Source organism: Ruditapes philippinarum, unplaced genomic scaffold (assembly GCF_026571515.1).
Source record: "Ruditapes philippinarum isolate M1 unplaced genomic scaffold, ASM2657151v2 ctg1824_1_1_1_1, whole genome shotgun sequence".
NCBI lineage: Eukaryota > Metazoa > Mollusca > Bivalvia > Venerida > Veneridae > Ruditapes > Ruditapes philippinarum.
The window spans coordinates 181,151-198,951 of record NW_026864574.1 but is presented as its reverse complement, the minus strand read 5'-3'; the positions used below and the strand labels follow the sequence as shown (position 1 = coordinate 198,951).

The 17,801-nt window shown below is 32.3% G+C and overlaps 1 protein-coding gene across 1 annotated transcript; it reads left to right on the top strand.

Annotated features, from left to right (window-relative positions):
• Positions 1-9,030: 9,030 nt before the first annotated feature.
• On the top strand, positions 9,031-14,996 carry LOC132726137 (uncharacterized). Its single transcript, XM_060711408.1, has 4 exons — positions 9,031-9,315; positions 12,562-12,704; positions 13,482-13,616; positions 14,591-14,996. Exons 1-4 carry the CDS (start codon positions 9,300-9,302, stop codon positions 14,831-14,833), a joined length of 537 nt encoding a protein of 178 aa, XP_060567391.1. The 5' UTR covers positions 9,031-9,299; the 3' UTR covers positions 14,834-14,996.
• The last annotated feature ends 2,805 nt before the right edge of the window (positions 14,997-17,801 follow it).

Here is a 17,801-nt window from a genome sequence, read left to right as displayed (position 1 = left end):
AGTTATACTTGAAAAACACCTTTAATCCGGTTAATTCGTATACAACTTAAAAATTCTTAACGAAAGAAATTGTTAAATAAAAACTTTTTTAAGCCCATTCTCATACCATATACAGAAAAATTTCCGCGATAGCGAAATCATTACGTTTTTTAATCATTATAGAGGGTAGCAGTGTGCTTTTTAATTGATTGTAGTTAATAGACGCTGTTACATTCTTTTAACAATTGTTTTGAATGACCAGGCAATGGACGAAATATTTGGAAAACGAGACATGTTTGTAAATCATGTATACCCCCTATCTGCAGCCATTTAACCATCTGGTCAGGTCATTGTGACTGACTTTTGACCTAGTGACCAAATATTAATAGGGGTTATCTACTGGTCATGACTTGCCAAGACCAATGCACCTACAAAGTTTGAGGGCCAAAAGCCCATAACTTATCAAGTTATTGATCGGAAACCATTTTTACCTAAAATGTCAAAAATCAAAAGTGGCCATCTACTGGCCAAGTCTAATGCACTTACGAAGTTTGAAGGACCCAATAATGGGTTGTCCAGTTATTGATCGGAAACCGTTTTACCTACAAGGTCAATGTGACCTTGACTTTTGACGTGACCCAAAAATCAATAGGAGCCATCTACTGGTCATATACAATGATCACACCAAGTTTGAAGTTCCTATGCCTAAGCGATCTTTAGTTTTTGATTCGAAACCCTTTTTACCTTCAAGGCCAATGTGACCTTGATCTATTACCCCTTGACCCTTAAATCAAACTAGGTCATCTACTGGTCATGTACAATCATCATACCAAGTTTGAAGTTCCTAGGCCAAGGGTTATTAAGTAATTGATCGGAAACCGTTTTAAACTACAATGACAATGTGACCTTGACCTTTCACCCCTTGACCCTTAAATCAATAGTGGTCATCTACTGGTCATGTACAATCATCATACCAAATTTGAAGTTCCAAGGACTAACCGTTCATAGTTATTGGAGAACGTTTTACCAACAAGGTCAATGTGACCTTGATCTTTGACCTCATGACCCCAAAATCCATAGGGGTCATCAACTGGCCGTGAACAATCTTCAAACCAAGTTTGAATTTCCTAGGCTCAAAAGTTCTTAGGTTATTGATCTTGAACCGTTTTTACCTACAAGGTCAATGTGACCTTGACCTTTGACCCCTTGATGCCAACATCAATAAGGGTCATATACCGCTCATGTACAGTCATCTTATCAAGTTTAAAGTTCCTAGGCCTAAGCGTTCTTTAGTTGTTGATCGGCAACCATTTGGTCTTTGGACCGACGGGCCGACCGACAGACAGACAAATGCAAAGCAATATATACCCCCACTTCTTTGAAGGGGCCATAATAAGCAGATTTATCTTCTTTAAGAAATAATTCACTTTTAATTTTTAACAGGTGCATATGTGTATATGTCTCGAGGCTCATCCATGTGAAACGGTAAAACATTATCTCAGATAAATCTTGTTTTCATAAGTTCATGCTTGGTAAGGCTGCGCATTTCAAGTTTAAAATTTGAAGTGGTATGAACATCGCTTATTAAAATCCCACCTTCCCTTCCGATTGTTCATTTGATTTCCTCCGTCTGATTATAATAAACTTTTTTGGTTTATACAGAATTTATTTAAGTTCGATTGTGTAGGAAGCTATAAGCTTATAGACACACTTTCGAATCAGTTCCTGGAACCAACCAGTACTGAGCAATGAGTGTAAAGTTTCTTGCTCAAGGAAACAACGACTTGCCCCTGACGGGGTTTGAACCCATACATAATAAACTTTGTTATGAAAATTAAAACAATTTAATAGTAGCATTAAACAAACAGTTGTAATTTGGAACGTTATTCAAGGCTTAAAAATTAATTTATTTAAATAATTATCACTATTAGCAATTATTATTTGAACTCAATGGTTAAAATGGTACCTTTTTATATACTTTAATGGTTATATAAATTTGCAAGGATCTGACCCGACATTTTGTGGTATGACATTGACAAACGGGTTCGGGTTTCCAATTTTTCCAAGTGTTTTTTTTTCCTGACCACAATTTGCAAGTTTCATGGCATAGGAAATCTGAAATGTTTTTATCTTAATGTTTTCACGTATCTCACTTTACTGGAATATATCTTTCATAATGCCAATACGTTTGTATAATTTAAATATTAGTGTTATATCCTGTCGTGACTTTATACAGTATTACAGTAACTTCACAAAGTTACATTATGTTCAAGATATGTCATTATCATTACGAATATCTCATTGTTAAGAGATTAAATTGGAGCAATTTTGCCCCATTTCTCTTTAGCTTTGTTATTGTTTTACTCTTGTACAATGCTACACCATTTTTCATTCTTGATGGTTGGCCTCGTAGCGGCAAGCCCAAGCAGAGTTTAGCATTTTCAGAGCTTATTATCATAGTTTACAGCACTTTGCGTTGCTATGTAGCTATCTTTGCGTTTAGCTGGGAGCTGTCTTTTATATTTTTCTCATTATTATGTTTATGTCAGTTAATATTTTTTGACGATGAGGTTTGTTTTAATCAACATGCACAATAAAGTCACGGCTTTATTCTAACCAATTAGTGTTCTGTTATTTTATTCACAATTGACTATTTTTTTTAAATTCTTCTGGGAAATATAACCATTTGTATTAGAAGTATTGTGCAGTTCCAGACGGTGCTATGTTTGCTATTGTGTCATCTTAGATCCAATATCTTTCAACAAAAGATATTTCAGCAATATCTAAGTTCAGTCTGCTTTTGAACCTTGTCGCTAGAAAACTACATAGCAGGAATACCCGTTAATATATTAAGGACATAATGACTCCCCAGCCAGGAATGAATGTGAGTTGTAAACGATTTGCACACAAACTTTATATTTACTGCTTGTTAGTTTCGATAAGTCTGTCCTGTTTGATATATATAGAGGTTATATTCAGGTTGACCAACATAGACGATATGTAGATCTATCTATCTAAACAACAAAAAACTTGAGCAAAATCCATATGGGGGATAGGTCACAAGTGGTCATTGATGTTAGAACATTACCATCTAACATTGCTTTATATATGGCTGTCCCGAAACAAAGCTGTAAATAGGAGTACCCATAAAGTAATTAGATTGCTGTAAATAGACCAATTCAAACAAACCTGGCATGACCTATTGCAGCTTTCATACAAAGATCTGTTATACAATAGCTTTAAACGCTATGTTGAATATGAAAAAATACTTTAATATGCTGACTAGAACAGACAATTTAATTTTTAAAAAAATCCCAACAAATAACCATCGACTACTAGTCAAAACATGACGTTACGATGGAACACGGTATGAAGATCGCACGAGCCCCCTCTGTAAACTATAATTCTGTTGGTAACGACCACCATTATCTGTTGAATAGGATTGCAGTTTTTCAAATGAATCGTAACATATTTACTTTGGTAACTTGGCAAAATGTTAATCAGTCTAGTAAATCGACTGTTTATAAAAATAATTTAAAACACTAAACTGGTAAAAAATCATAAAAAAATATTGTACGATTTCACATAATTTAATTGGTCGCACGGCTGAGTAAATACGTACTAATAAACTTTAACCTATACTAAATTCCAAATATAAAAAATCCCATGCCGCATGTTTCGCAAATTACTATTTCTCACCTTAGCATGGTAGAATCCATATGTACACAATTTTAACAGATAACACACTCTTAAGCTGTTACCTGGCTTTCTATTTTTTGAACTGTGAGCACATTTTCCCCGTTTTTGCGCGCTATATTTTTCATTTAACCAAACTACGCAAATCACCAATGTTCCGCAAGAGAAAATAAATGTAATGAATCATTCATCTTTTCAAATACATATGGTGGCTGATTTGTGCCATCCGTGTTTTCTCTCCGCGACCCCGACAAGCGAAAAAGTCGAGAATTAAAAAGTTAAAACGGCGGGGCCGCGGGACGAAACGCGCTAATTAGCGAGGGCGCGGGGTGAAGTTAAATAAATAAAACTTCGCGCTGCAGGGGCGCGAGACGAGATTTTGAAATAAAACGGCGGGGACGCAGAGCGGAAACACGCTAATTAGCGCCTCCGCTAATTAGCGTGTTTTCGCCCCGCGCCTTCGCCATTTTAACTTGTTAATTTTCGACTTTTCGCTTTGCGGGGTCGCGTGGCGAAAACACGAATGGCACAAATCAGCCACCATGAATACCAGAATAAGCAGTTCAAATTATATCAGCTCTTCACAATACCAACAACTTTTAATACCATACAAGTGTAATTAGAATGATTATATATACCTGAATGATAATGAAAAAAGTAATAGAGAAAAAAATGTGTAACGTTTTTCGCAGATCTCTACCGGAAACATACATTATTATGTGTTTTAATGTTGTATATTATAATACCTTGCGTGGAAGAAAAGTCTTTGTATGTCTGTCTGTCTGTCTGTCTTTGTGACTGCATTTGACGGCCCATGAAAATACATTTCTTGATACTAGCGACACTGGTTTAAGGTAGTACACCCCTAATGGGCACTATAAGGAATTGTAAATTTGACAACATAGGACAGTTATATGCCTTAAATGTCACCTGTATGCAAAATTTAAACAAAATTTACCGGATGGTTTATGAGTTATGGACATTTTTATGAACTAAAACTTTGCCATTAGAAGGGATTTTTTCAGAAATGAGGAAACTCTAAATAATCTATAATATCATCATTATGAAAAATGTTTTCCTTTTGCTCATTGTTAAGAAATAAATAATGACATTTAGGTAATAAATTAAACAAGCAAAATGATTGTTTGTAAACGTAATTTTTTTAATATGTATAAAAATGTAACCCTACCCCACCCACTTTTAACACTAATTTGACCATTTCCCTATGTAAAAAGCCTTATTTAAAATATCCCTTAAATTTTCCAAAATGAGGGGCTATTTTCAAAGTTTGCCTAAATTTTCTTTAATGTATATTGGTTGGTCTTGCAAAATATAAAATACCTACAATAATTATATAATTAAAATAAAACACTTTTTTCTTCCATAGGGGGTCTGAGAGATTAATAAAAAATGTTAAAAAGAAAAAAAAGAAAGAAAAAAAATTGCCCCTTCTGGGGTTTGAACCCACGCCCCCTCAGTTTCAATACACTTTACAGTGATTTTAGCCTATTTGAATACTCTTCAAAGTGGAGACAGTGCATTATGGGTGTACTACCTTAAAGGCCTATTAAGCCCCAGAAATGCTTTTATTATATTTCTGAAAAAAGCTTTTTATATTTTGTGTCCTTTGTAGGTTCCTAAAAGTTATTCGCCCATAACCTGTATCATATTTTGCTTCTGTTACTTTCTAGAAGTAGTACAGTTATAGTGAATTAGTATTTTGTATGGAAGTTAAAATTCTACTTTGTTTACATCTTGCTGATTTTACGACAAATGTTTTCACATTCAGCGCTACTATTTTTTGAGGTAATAAGACCCTAACATAAGCAAAAAACACTATTTAAAAATTATTGTCACATAAATTGCGGCGCAGGAATGTAATAAAGCCATTTAGTAAAATTTGATATTAAACAAGTCTAATGACACTTTGACGTGACGGAGATACAGGCAAAATTTTCATGTCTTAGTTTTGAGTTTTTCAGTCATTATTCTGTAAATGCACTCAAAATTAATATATTAGACAGTAAAAGGAACAAAACTGTTCTCCATATAAAGATTGAAATGGTGGTTTCCTAACTTGACCCGCGTGGGTCAGGTTAGAGCGATAGGATTTCACAATAGTTGTCAAAGTGAACTCTTGAAACGTTAAAGAACATGTCAAATGAATGACTTAGACTTGTTTCAATCATACAATATCCATAATATCTGTTATTGTTACTTCAAGGGTTTGTTCAAGTCAAGTGACTTGTTTTAAAGCTATTTGGTGATAAATTTTGTTCAATATATATATAGATATATTTACGCTTCAAACCCAAAATATTTAGAATTTAAACAGAAATTCAAACTTGAACTTCAAGAAATGTCATTTAAGCGTGATTTGAGTACATAAGATCATTTTAATACTTTTGTCATTATTTTGCCTGAATATCCCTTTATCATATCCCTATAATATAGCGTAGCATTACACTATAGGACGCGTCGTTGAAAAATAACTCTTTTTAACATTTTATGTCTGAAATATTATAGTCTATTTTTAATCACATTTCAATTATTGATTACTGTTTTATCAAATTTGATTTAGATTTCAGTTGTCTTATCTTGATTTAGATTTTTTAAATTTCAATTGTTTTTAACCTTTCTCTTTATTTTATTTTCGAGCCTTAAATTAATCTTCATGTACATATTTTTGTATGATCGATTGAGTTTTAGACTTTTAGTTTAAACATGGGGTATTTTATATTTTGTATATGTATACATATATGTGTGTTATATTATAATTACTTTTATTTATTTTTTTTAAAGTCATTGTAAATGTATATAATTCCATTGTAAAACGCCTTTGTACAGACTCAATCAAACCGAGTCTGCAATTCTCCTGTAGTTTTGTTGTGATTAATGCTTCCGAGGGATCACTTTGTTTCCAGATTTTTATACTTCCCAACAGCAGGTGTCAAGTGCTGTGTGGCAGCTGCAAAAGATGCCCCGTACTTCACTTCAGTGTTGTTATATTTTTCTGGTCCTTCGGGATCATTGATGCCAGCACTATTAAGTGTTGAGAATTGAGTACTGCTCAAGCCGGTGCTAGGGGGCGTGAGGGATGTTACACATATTCATTATCCCCTATGTACAGACTTAATCAAACCGAGTCTGCAGTTCTCCTGTAATTTTGTTGTGATTAATGCTTCCGAGGGATCACTTTGTTTACAGACTTTTTGAACATTTTATTTTTGAGGAGGGCGCTAGAAAAAAATGTGATAATTATTATTATAATAAATAGAAATTTCTGTTCAAAATACATTAATAAATAGGGAGATATCCAATGGCAATACACAGTAAAATCATAATGTTTAAATATTGGATTAAATTGCTTGAGTCACCTGGTAATTAAATTCTAAAAATTATGTATATGCTTAAAAAAGATGCAGATATTGAGTATCATTACAGGGAAAGAAACTGGGCTTATCAAATAAAAAATATACTGAACCAAATATAACGTCTGGCTACAACAAGATTAAATAATATTAATATATGTGTCATCAAATTACGAATTTTAGATACTTAATAACAAAATTGGTATTCAAATATCAATAATTCTAACAGACTCTCATCTTTTTGTCATTTTAAACACGAACTTCAGTGTGGTCATAAATAAAGATAGCCATAGGATTATTTTAACCAAATTTAGACTGCCAGCTCACAATCTTGAGATAGAAAAAGGAAGGCACGATATTATTCCAAGAGAAAATAGAAAATCTCGAAATTGTCCATTGAATTTTTTAGAAACAAAATATCATGTTTTATTAATATGCCTAAAATATTACGATTTACGAAAGTTTTTAAAACATATTTTTGTAGGTGGCCTACAATGCAGATATTCGAAACACTTATGACAACAACAATTATCAAAACAATTAATAAAGTGGCAAGTAATCTGTATTATGCATAACTTAAGATTTCCATAAATGCAGACTGGTTAAAGGGAGATAACTACGACAAGAAATGCTCAGTACATATAACAGTTATGTCATCTGCCGAACATGATAAAATTGGGTATTTCAATGTCATTGTTATGGACTTCAGGACGCAGCCAGGTTTCAGTAAAAATAAGGATATCATATGGCTGTGTTTCGAGTTCAAGCCTATCAAGTCTATTAGGTCTAAGACTCTGAATATTACACATAATACCTAGCCCACCATTTATAAGCTCAGAAATAGAAAATGCAAAAGATGAGTCTGTGCTAGAGTTGCTTTCAGCAGATGGACCAGGATTTGAGCAAATATCTCCAGCACAAAGTAGTACAATGAATAGCCATTAAGGAAGTATAAATACAGAGTAAAAAAGGTGATGATATTTAATATGTATTTGTCATTGCTTCCATGTTCTGTCTGTGACACTGTCATATTTGCATGAATAATCGATATCACGAGTTACTACGTGGTGCGCACGAGATAATTTAGTGATGCACACGAGATACTATGTCGTTACCACGAATAACTAAGTCGTGCGCACGAGATTATTAAGTCGTGCGTATGACCTAGTAACTCTTGGCTACGACATAGTATCTCGTGCACACCACTAATTTATCTCGTGCACACGACTAAATTACTCGTGCACACAACATAGTATCTTGTGGGCACGAGATAAATAAACACAGCAACATATCACCTCTGTACCACCTAAAATGTCTGTGGATATATGTGGTTTAATTTGTGTTTATCAATTAAGTATACCGAGCCGTATAGCGCAATAGGGTTAACTACGGGTTTATTATTTCTAAATATCCTCGTAGGTCCATGTTTTGTTTTATTTATATTTTTTAACATTATTTTCTTCATGCTGTGGGTTTTGTCTAAATATGGTTTGCACTTATTTTGGTTAAAATTTATATTATTTTCTTTAATGACATGGTCTCATGATAAGTTTTTAAATTTTCATTCGGATTAAATCAATAAATGTTATTTCAATGCTGTAATACACAATACAAATCTGTTTAAGTTGCTTCATGTACGTGTATACAATTTTGCAAGCACTTTTCCATTAAAAGTCATTTCCATTTAATATACATATCAATAAAGAAAGAGAAGTCTATATCAATGGAAACAGTAGGAATCGAAACCGCAAGCCTCTCATATAGGCAATCACTCAACCGAAATTCTCCAGTTCGCTATTCATTATACATATCGACATTTCTTTTTTCCTCGTACCAATCGGAATGATCGGCTATTATGACAGACGAAAACGCCCGAAAAGTTGCAATTGCCCTTTTTCATTCTATAATGGGCGTCGCGCTTCGGCGCGGACACCAAAAAAAATGTAGTTAACTTATATCTGAATATGAAGGAAGTTTAAAACTTTTACTACGGTTATTTTACTGTTATAAGAAAGATTCTATTACTGTTGGTGCGCAATAGTTTTATTGTTTGCGACATTCATGTAATATCAGTTTTTAAAAACTTAAATTATTGAGATTACATTTGCGACATTGACTGTGACTGTTTATATAAAATACAAATGTAATTACATAGTTCTTCTTTAGTATTGGTGCAATCATTACACTCATATTTGGAGATATTGCTTAATGATTTTATAATTGCTTAACATTCGACACAAAGTGTTACACGGAATGTTGGAAAACGCAGGTATATGAGATTTTATTTTTTAGTCATTCAAATGGACTGCCCTGATAAATTATTGACACGGTGCTGAGATAATCGCTGATCAAACGCCTAAAGCACTTCGTTGTGTGAATTGATATTAAACTTTGGGAATTATTCGGGAAGCTTTCATATCCTAACGTTTTTCAATACCTCTTAACAAAAATATATGTCATAGCGTTGAATTATTTGATAAATGCATTACGAACATAAATGATATATATATATATATATATATATATATATATATATAAATATATACTTACACTAACTAAACATACACTATCTATCTAAAGTACACTATCTACATGATTATATACACGAATCTACATTAGTATTAATCATACACTAACAACAATAATATAAAATATTCATAATAATTAAGTATATTTTGAATACCAAAATAAAGTAGATAGTTTATAATGTAATGGCAGCTTATTGTAAGTGTAGTCGGACCTCCTTATACTTTCGTTTTTTCTGTATTTACTTCTTCGATTAACCTCCTCTCTATCAATTATAAATCAATAACAAATCACTATCGAGTAATCGATATCCGCCATATTTTGAATATACATGTAAACAACCATTTGTGCTTAAAAACTATTATTATCCTTTTTTGTAGTTATTTTTTGTTATATCTACAAGTATATGTTTGCCTCTTATGTCGTATGTGTATCTGTGTATTGAATTTCCATTGTTCTGAATTTGTATTGTTAATTGTTTATATTTTCCGTGTCTTATCATTGTATATGTATGTCATTACAGGAGCGTATTTACCATGTCAATATAAACAGATTCCTTCGAACCAACCTAGTTCTTTTGTTCTCATTAACCATTCAGTAGGCCGACGACATGTACAAAACGACACTGTCAAATACTTGGTTGAAAGTACTGAGTGTAAGCCTTCTGTTTTGCATGTTGCACATGTAACCAGGACTAACTGACTCATATGCATGTTTCCCCCTTTCAATCAAGACTTATTTATGAACTTTTCCTAATTTGTTGTATGTTGTTGTACATATTTGAAGAGGCGGACGAGTCCATTTAAGAGTACTTATGGGTAGAAAGTTGTGTTCTGTCGGGTTCAAAGCAACAAAAAAAAGTAAGATAAATTTTGACACTTTATGGTATTTTAGGAAACAGGTACATCAGTTCCTAATTAATAGAAATTAAAATGAGGGAAAAACAACCATACCTATAGACTCAAGATATCATTTGAAATATTATATATATTTATTTATCAAAAATGGCCAAGAACCATTATTTAGAACATATCAATTTCAAAATGAAAACTGTACCATAACATGTTCTATGATGCACTATGTATCTATTAATCGTTTGATAAATAAAAACAGCTATACATTTCGCTGTACAAATTCTTAATACCCTTAAAATAGATTTTAAAATTTTGTGCATGCACACACTTTCTCAAGAATAAAGCTTTATTGCCAAATACGGCATATTTTGATGGAAGTAATCCAGTTAACTCAAAAAATTTACATATATAAACAATTGTTCAGTCAACCACTTTGATCCTGCATGACATTTTTAATTACTGTGTAAATGTTCATCACCTTTTACCCGTTTTACTGTGTGATAACTTATATAAATGTTTTATGAAGAAAAAAACTACTCTTGGTAGATAGTTAAAAGTCATTTCTGATAAAAACTACTTTAGCCACTCTGTCGAGGTTCTTTTCAGAACTTCTAATGTTAAGTTAAACCATTGTATTTATAATGCAAAACTCGTTATGAATGTTTTGAAATAATATATATGTAATTTTTGAAAAACAATGTTTAACTCTAGGCAATATTCAATATTTTTAACATATAAAATAAAATATTTCATGATAATTTACAGTTAATTTACAACATGAAAGTTTGATATATTACAACATTTTTAAAACATTACATGATAGACAATTTAAAGTATCAATGTGACATATAAATAGAAAAAAAACAGCTATATAATCATTGATTTCAATATAAACTGCAAATCTGGTACATACATGTCAAAGAACAAATAAGATATGAAAGGGATTAAAGTATCATCATGTATCGAAGACAGCAGTTCATCAACCTTTGATGATTGATATAAAATAAGTTATATGAAACAGTCAAACTTACATTGCAATTTAAATGTGTTCATTATATTTTAGAAAAATGTACATATTGATGATCATATTTACTTGCTTATTAAAAAGTATCTTTGTGGTATGGACCTTTTTCGGGGAAAGCAGTATCTCTAGGTCTATATTTATTATTTAACAAGAAATATGTTAAACAACAATGAATATTGTAATCATTATTGATAACACTTCACATGCTTCTCCTTCATTTGTGTAAAATACATAACCAAAAAGGAAGGTGTAGTGTCTCAATCAGATTTCCAGTCATTAACCAAAGTATGTTTTTTTGCATGGGCCTGACTTGGCATCATATCTTGTAACAGACTATTGTGTTTAGTTTTGGCACTCAAGTGTGACCTTGACATTGAAGGCAGGTGTCTATCTGTTGCATATGACACATGGTCCCATTATTATGAACATTTGTGCCAAATAATTTCAAATCGCTTAAACAAAAAATATATGGACTGCACACAAAATATATACCCTATAAAAGACCATGTTAAGCTTTGTCCCGTAAGTGTGGCATTGACCTTGGAGATTAGGGTCCGGGTGTTGTGCATGACACATCGTCATGACACATCGTCTTATTTTTGTCAATATTTTCTGCCAAATATTTTCAAAATCAATTGAAAGATAAGAAAGCTATGCACTGGAAACAAAATATATCCCTATAACAGACAATGTTAATCTTTGACCTCCAACAGTGACCTTGACCTAGGCGACTGGGTTTTGCGCATGACACGTCGTCTAATTATAACAAACATTTGTGACAAGTTATTTCAAATTTCCTACATAAATGACACAGTAATGAACCGGTCACGAAAATGTGACAGCGAACAGACGGACGAACGGATGGACGGACAAACGGACGGAGTCTTTTTTTATATCCCACTTTTCTTCGAAAAGGCGGGGGACAATAAACAAAAGATGATACTCAGGTGAAAAAAACAACAACAACCAATAGTGAGGGCTAGCACTCAATTAATGATAGAATAAATGATGAAACCACATTGTGTACTTCCAAAAATTATCTTTATTTTGTATGGCTAAACATTGAGCAGCAAGGGTTATTTAAGTTTATTGAAGTTTTATTTGTTCACAGGATTTGATCAGAATGGAGATGCATACACAGAAATGGATGCCACTTTTCTGGTGGGTGTGCCATCTACATACCAACTGTCACCCCCGCAGCAAGGGCCTGAAGATCTAATATGCCAGCCGAGTATCGAACTTACAAATACAACGGTAAAAAATAATGTTCTTTGCCTTAACTGCAACGTTTTTGGATTTTTGTGTTATTGTTATGATGCATTTAAGATGTGAGTAGAGGACAGTGGTGCAATTTGTTTTCGCTTCATGTACTCAGCAAGTAAATTGCATCTTTAACATAGATTTGGATTATACAATACATGTTTATAAATTCATTTTATATAATGTTAAATATCGCCAAGGTCAAAGTTCATCTAAACCTTAAGATAAAACATAATGTTATGGTACTTCTTTATCTCCAGTTTACATAAGGATGAGGTTATAATATTAGTTTTACAAGTTACTGACGGCATATACTGGACAATATAGCCTGAGTAACATAACCTTGACCTGATGCCACAGCATAGGGTTGTATTATATCAGCAATATTACAGTATTCTGTATATTCCTTCAGCAAATTGTGTAACAAAATTCATAAGAATGTAAATTGTTATTGTAATTATTTATTTAAAAAAGGCAGCAACTATAGCCTGTTTTCATTAAAGCGCGGTAAAAGACACATGCAAAGAAAAATACGTCAGACGTTCAACGGGTACTCGATCACAGATGCTAGATAAAAGTAACTAAAGTATAAAGTCATCTGTAAACTGTTGTTTTGAAGAAATTAATTTTGAATCGAATTATATGACATAAATAACAAAACAAAATTAAAATATATGCACATATAGTTAATCTTTAACGATGTACAAATCATTGTTATAGATATAGAGTGTACAAATAATAAAGGGCAAAATATTGTATTTTCTGTGATAGGTTATGAGCGAGCCACAACCAGGGACTGTCTTGAACAATGTTCAAAAACCACTTCGAAACCATACGGTAACCGCCTTGTTAGTCCTATGTTGCTTCCTTCCAACAGGTTTATTCGCAGTCTATTTTGCATACAAAGTAAGTGCAGTTTTTAATTCCTTAGTATAGATTACCTTTTATTTTAAGACATTTTACGTATTTTAACTAGTAATAAATAAAAAGACGCCGGTTTCTGAAACACATTGGTTGCTTTTCGTTTGTTTGTCTGTGTGTACACTAATTGTCACACATTTTTGCTCATATCTCGGCGGTCAATCCACTGAACCAACTTTCCTGAATAACTTAACCAGAAATAACCGATTTTACCGCCGCAGATGACAGACTTTAGTCCCAAATGATTTCTGAACTACGGCAAGAGACAAATAACTCTTAGATTCACTACCCTTGAACGATTGTCAAGGGGAAATAACGCATCACCAGAGGATTGAACCAGCAGTTCCTGGTTAATTGACCCGAAGTTTTTCCTAATGAGTTAAGCAGACTCATCCAGGACACATAAATGGTTGAAATTCTAGGCTACTTAGCAAAATAAAGAATGCGGCTTCTATTTGTGTAGTTTGTGTTACTATATTTTCACAATTTGTAAATCTGCCGATGCCCTTTGCCTCCTTCACGACATGCACATATCGAGGGGAAGGCAGAAGTAAATGCAATATTATACTCCGTCATCTTGGGAGGGTTTACGTCACATCGACACAGTATAGGTCATATCGCGACGTTCCAGCTTTACTGGTGGCGGAAGACCTCAGATGCTCCTCCATGCATTATTTCAGGCACGAACGGCCACCTGGATAGATCCACCGACGTTCCATAAGCTAGCTTGATAGCTTCCTCACATAAAAGTCCCTGTCGGAATTTGAACCCACAGCGGTGTGAAGTCAACGAGCTCCATCATCTGATATAGCATTACAATGTCAGGTTATCCATTGCAAGCCGCAATTGATTACGGGCGAGGTGACTCTTCGATTGTTAGTATTTCTTAGCGATTGTGTATATATTTCACAGCAAAACGAATTTTTCGGTCTTATAATATTTTATTTTGTTTTTTGTAGGCACGGAATCTCGAGCTCTCAGGCGACTATGACAATGCGAAGTTGATGTCAGACTGTACAAGAAAATTGATAATTGCTACAACAACTATTGGAATATTTCTCGCCATTCTTACCGCCGTCAATTACAATACCCAAATAGTGAATTATTACAAAAAAATAAAGCAACTATATACCTATAGATATATAGGATATAAATGTCAACGTCCACTTCATACTCGAAAAACTGACGTGATTCTAAATTGAAAAGAACATATTTCTGAAATCATGTGGTGTGATTCTCGTACTTGAATATCGTGAATACATGTATACCGTTAATATTTTTTTATTTCGTATCATTTTGTTGTTGAAAATATCTATGTATATACAAATATTATTTCAAATATAAAAGAGTTTATCCATAAATCTATATTCGATTGAAGTTTTATTTTATAAATGACAAATTGGCAATAATTTTTGACAAATTATATCATGCTATGAAGATTTTGACAGGTTTAAGTGGCCTGTACGACAAATAAACAGGAACATAAATTTTGGTCAGGACATTAAATTTTAAGCATGATTCATTTGATTGGAACCATTATTCAAATTACGAGAAAAAATAATTATGTGCAATTTTTCAAGTTTGATTTTCATAAGAGATAACTTTCACATTTAAAACCGAAGAATATAAATATCAACACCTATAATAAGGTGCACATACAAAGCTTAATTACATTTGGACTGTTAATTGCATTCACCATGTGCTGTGCCCGAATCATGATGACCGGTTAGAAAAACAAAATATCCTTATCAACATTAGGACTATAAAAACAAATTATATTTCATGCATTTCTTTGGTAAATCTCAAATAAATTTAATACAGAAACCCCCATTGCCACTGTAGGCCGATGATATTTTTTTAGCTTTTAAAATTAAAAACCAACATAGAGTGAGTACACATGTAAACAGAAACAGGAAGGGGTAATTTTTTGATAATGAAACGAATGTATTTATTTCAATAAGTCTGTTTCGGACAGTTATAATTTGAAATTATGTCGGACATCCATTCTTTCAAAACTGATGACAATTATAAACAAATCCGAATTAATATCAACAGGTTGTTTATTTTGAATTCGGTTTATAACCATAAAATAAAAAAAAAAATGTAATCTTTACTATAAAAATATATATATATTGAAAGTAGTTATTTAGGTGGACTTTTAACTTGATATATGGAATAAAAAAACTTGAAACTCTACTATCTGTTTACATGCGAGGATGAAACCAAAATACGGTATCCGATCTGTGTATTCTTACTATTGTGTTCATAGTTTTTATCCGAAGACTAATGGAAAGGTTTTGGTACAAAAATTTGAAATTAGAAGAAAACGGGGCCCGCTAGCAGTTTTAGCCCGAGCCAATCAAAAGGGATGGGTTTAACTGACGACCAACAAAAAATTACTAACTGAAATGTAACATAAATAAAAAAAAGGGTTTTACAAAAAGATAAAAAGGGTTTTCTTTTCAAAAAATTTTAAAAAAACATCAAAAGAATTTTTTAAAATATGTACAGAAAAGGGTTTAAAAATACATTAAAATTTTAATTTTAAAAAATGCTTTTTTTTATAAATTTAAAGCAAACTTTATGATAAACTTTCTAAAACCCCCTTTCTTAACAAAATTTTAAATTTTGGGTTAAAATTTTTTACAAATAATACTTTTTGAAACTTACAATATTTATAAATCTTCATTTGAGCATCAGATTTATTATATAAAACATATAAAAATGCGTTATATGATCTTTAAAATGATCTAATGTACTTGAATCACGTTAAAATGACTTTTTGTCTATGAATCATAAAAAATAGCATAAGGAACAGTAACAGTCTTACTATTACACTATTTACAAATGTAGTTACATGAAAAAATTACACCTGTAAAAATTGAAATGAGAAACGACAGTAAAACAAACCAAACAAAGTGAATATAACCTTTTTAGTGCAATCGAACAAAAACATTATTTATACATGCAAGTGTTAAATTATACGATTTAATTTGGAATTTACAACAATTATTTTATATAAATTGATGTTTGATTTCATAATTGCACATGGTTATATTAAGGAAGATATCTAGATATTTATATAAAAAAGGAAGTAAAGCTCAGAGAGCGTGGCCATTGTAATTGAAAGGATGGGTAATTTGTTGGAGAAAACAAGTTGCCTGTAAAATATTTAAATTTACAGGCTTTAATTACGATGAGATAAGCGTTTTTCTTTAAAGAATTCGTCTGGTACAACATTGTGACTGAAGGATTGCAAAACCCGACTATAAAACTTTTTTCTGAATGATTCTAATTGTTGTTACAACAAATATAATAAGAGAGCTTAGAATAGAATGCATAATATATTCCCAAAGTTGATTACTAATAAAATTGACGTTCTTTGGTTAAGGAAAAATCAAACATTTTGCTTTTTGTATCCAATTGGTAATTATAGTTATCGCTAATTTTTTAAAGCGCCGTCGTGAATTTTTTAAAGAAGTTTTAGATAAAAAAAGAACAAAGTCAACACGTATAATATTAACCTGGGGCCCAGCAACTTTTTAGCAAAAGAAGTATATTTTAGCAACTATGGTCGTACGTAGGTTAGAAACTGTCTATGTTAATCAGTTCAACATTATGCAGTTTTGATTTCAGATTAAGAAATCATTTTGCTCAAGCTAACGTGATACAGAATGTAGTATTAAACATTCCGTTAATTTTATCAGGAAAATCATTGCTGATATACAGACACTTGCAAACGAAAGATGTAAAGTTATGCATGTCTTTAAAAGTAAAATGAAAATATATGAAGCTAATACGTCAATAAACATCTGTGAACAATGCCATGCGATTGTTTTCTGTTAAACTTTGCCCACACGCAAGTATTGCATGCCCGTTTCCTTTTGGTATATATTGTACCTAAGTAACCCTTTTCCTGTAAAGAAGCTTCCAGTCTTTGGTTGCAAAAAAAGAAGGGTTGTAGTAACAGGAAGATGTCGATTCGAACTAAACTACATATGTTAAAAGCAATAATGTATACTGAGTAGTACCTAGTAAAAACACCTCACCCATTCTTGGTTGACAACGAACCGAATTCATTAAAGCCTCATTGAAGTATATACGACTAAACATATATGTGCCTTTAACAAAAAGTTCTTGTGACTAGTTCATTTAAAATTATTTGCAGTG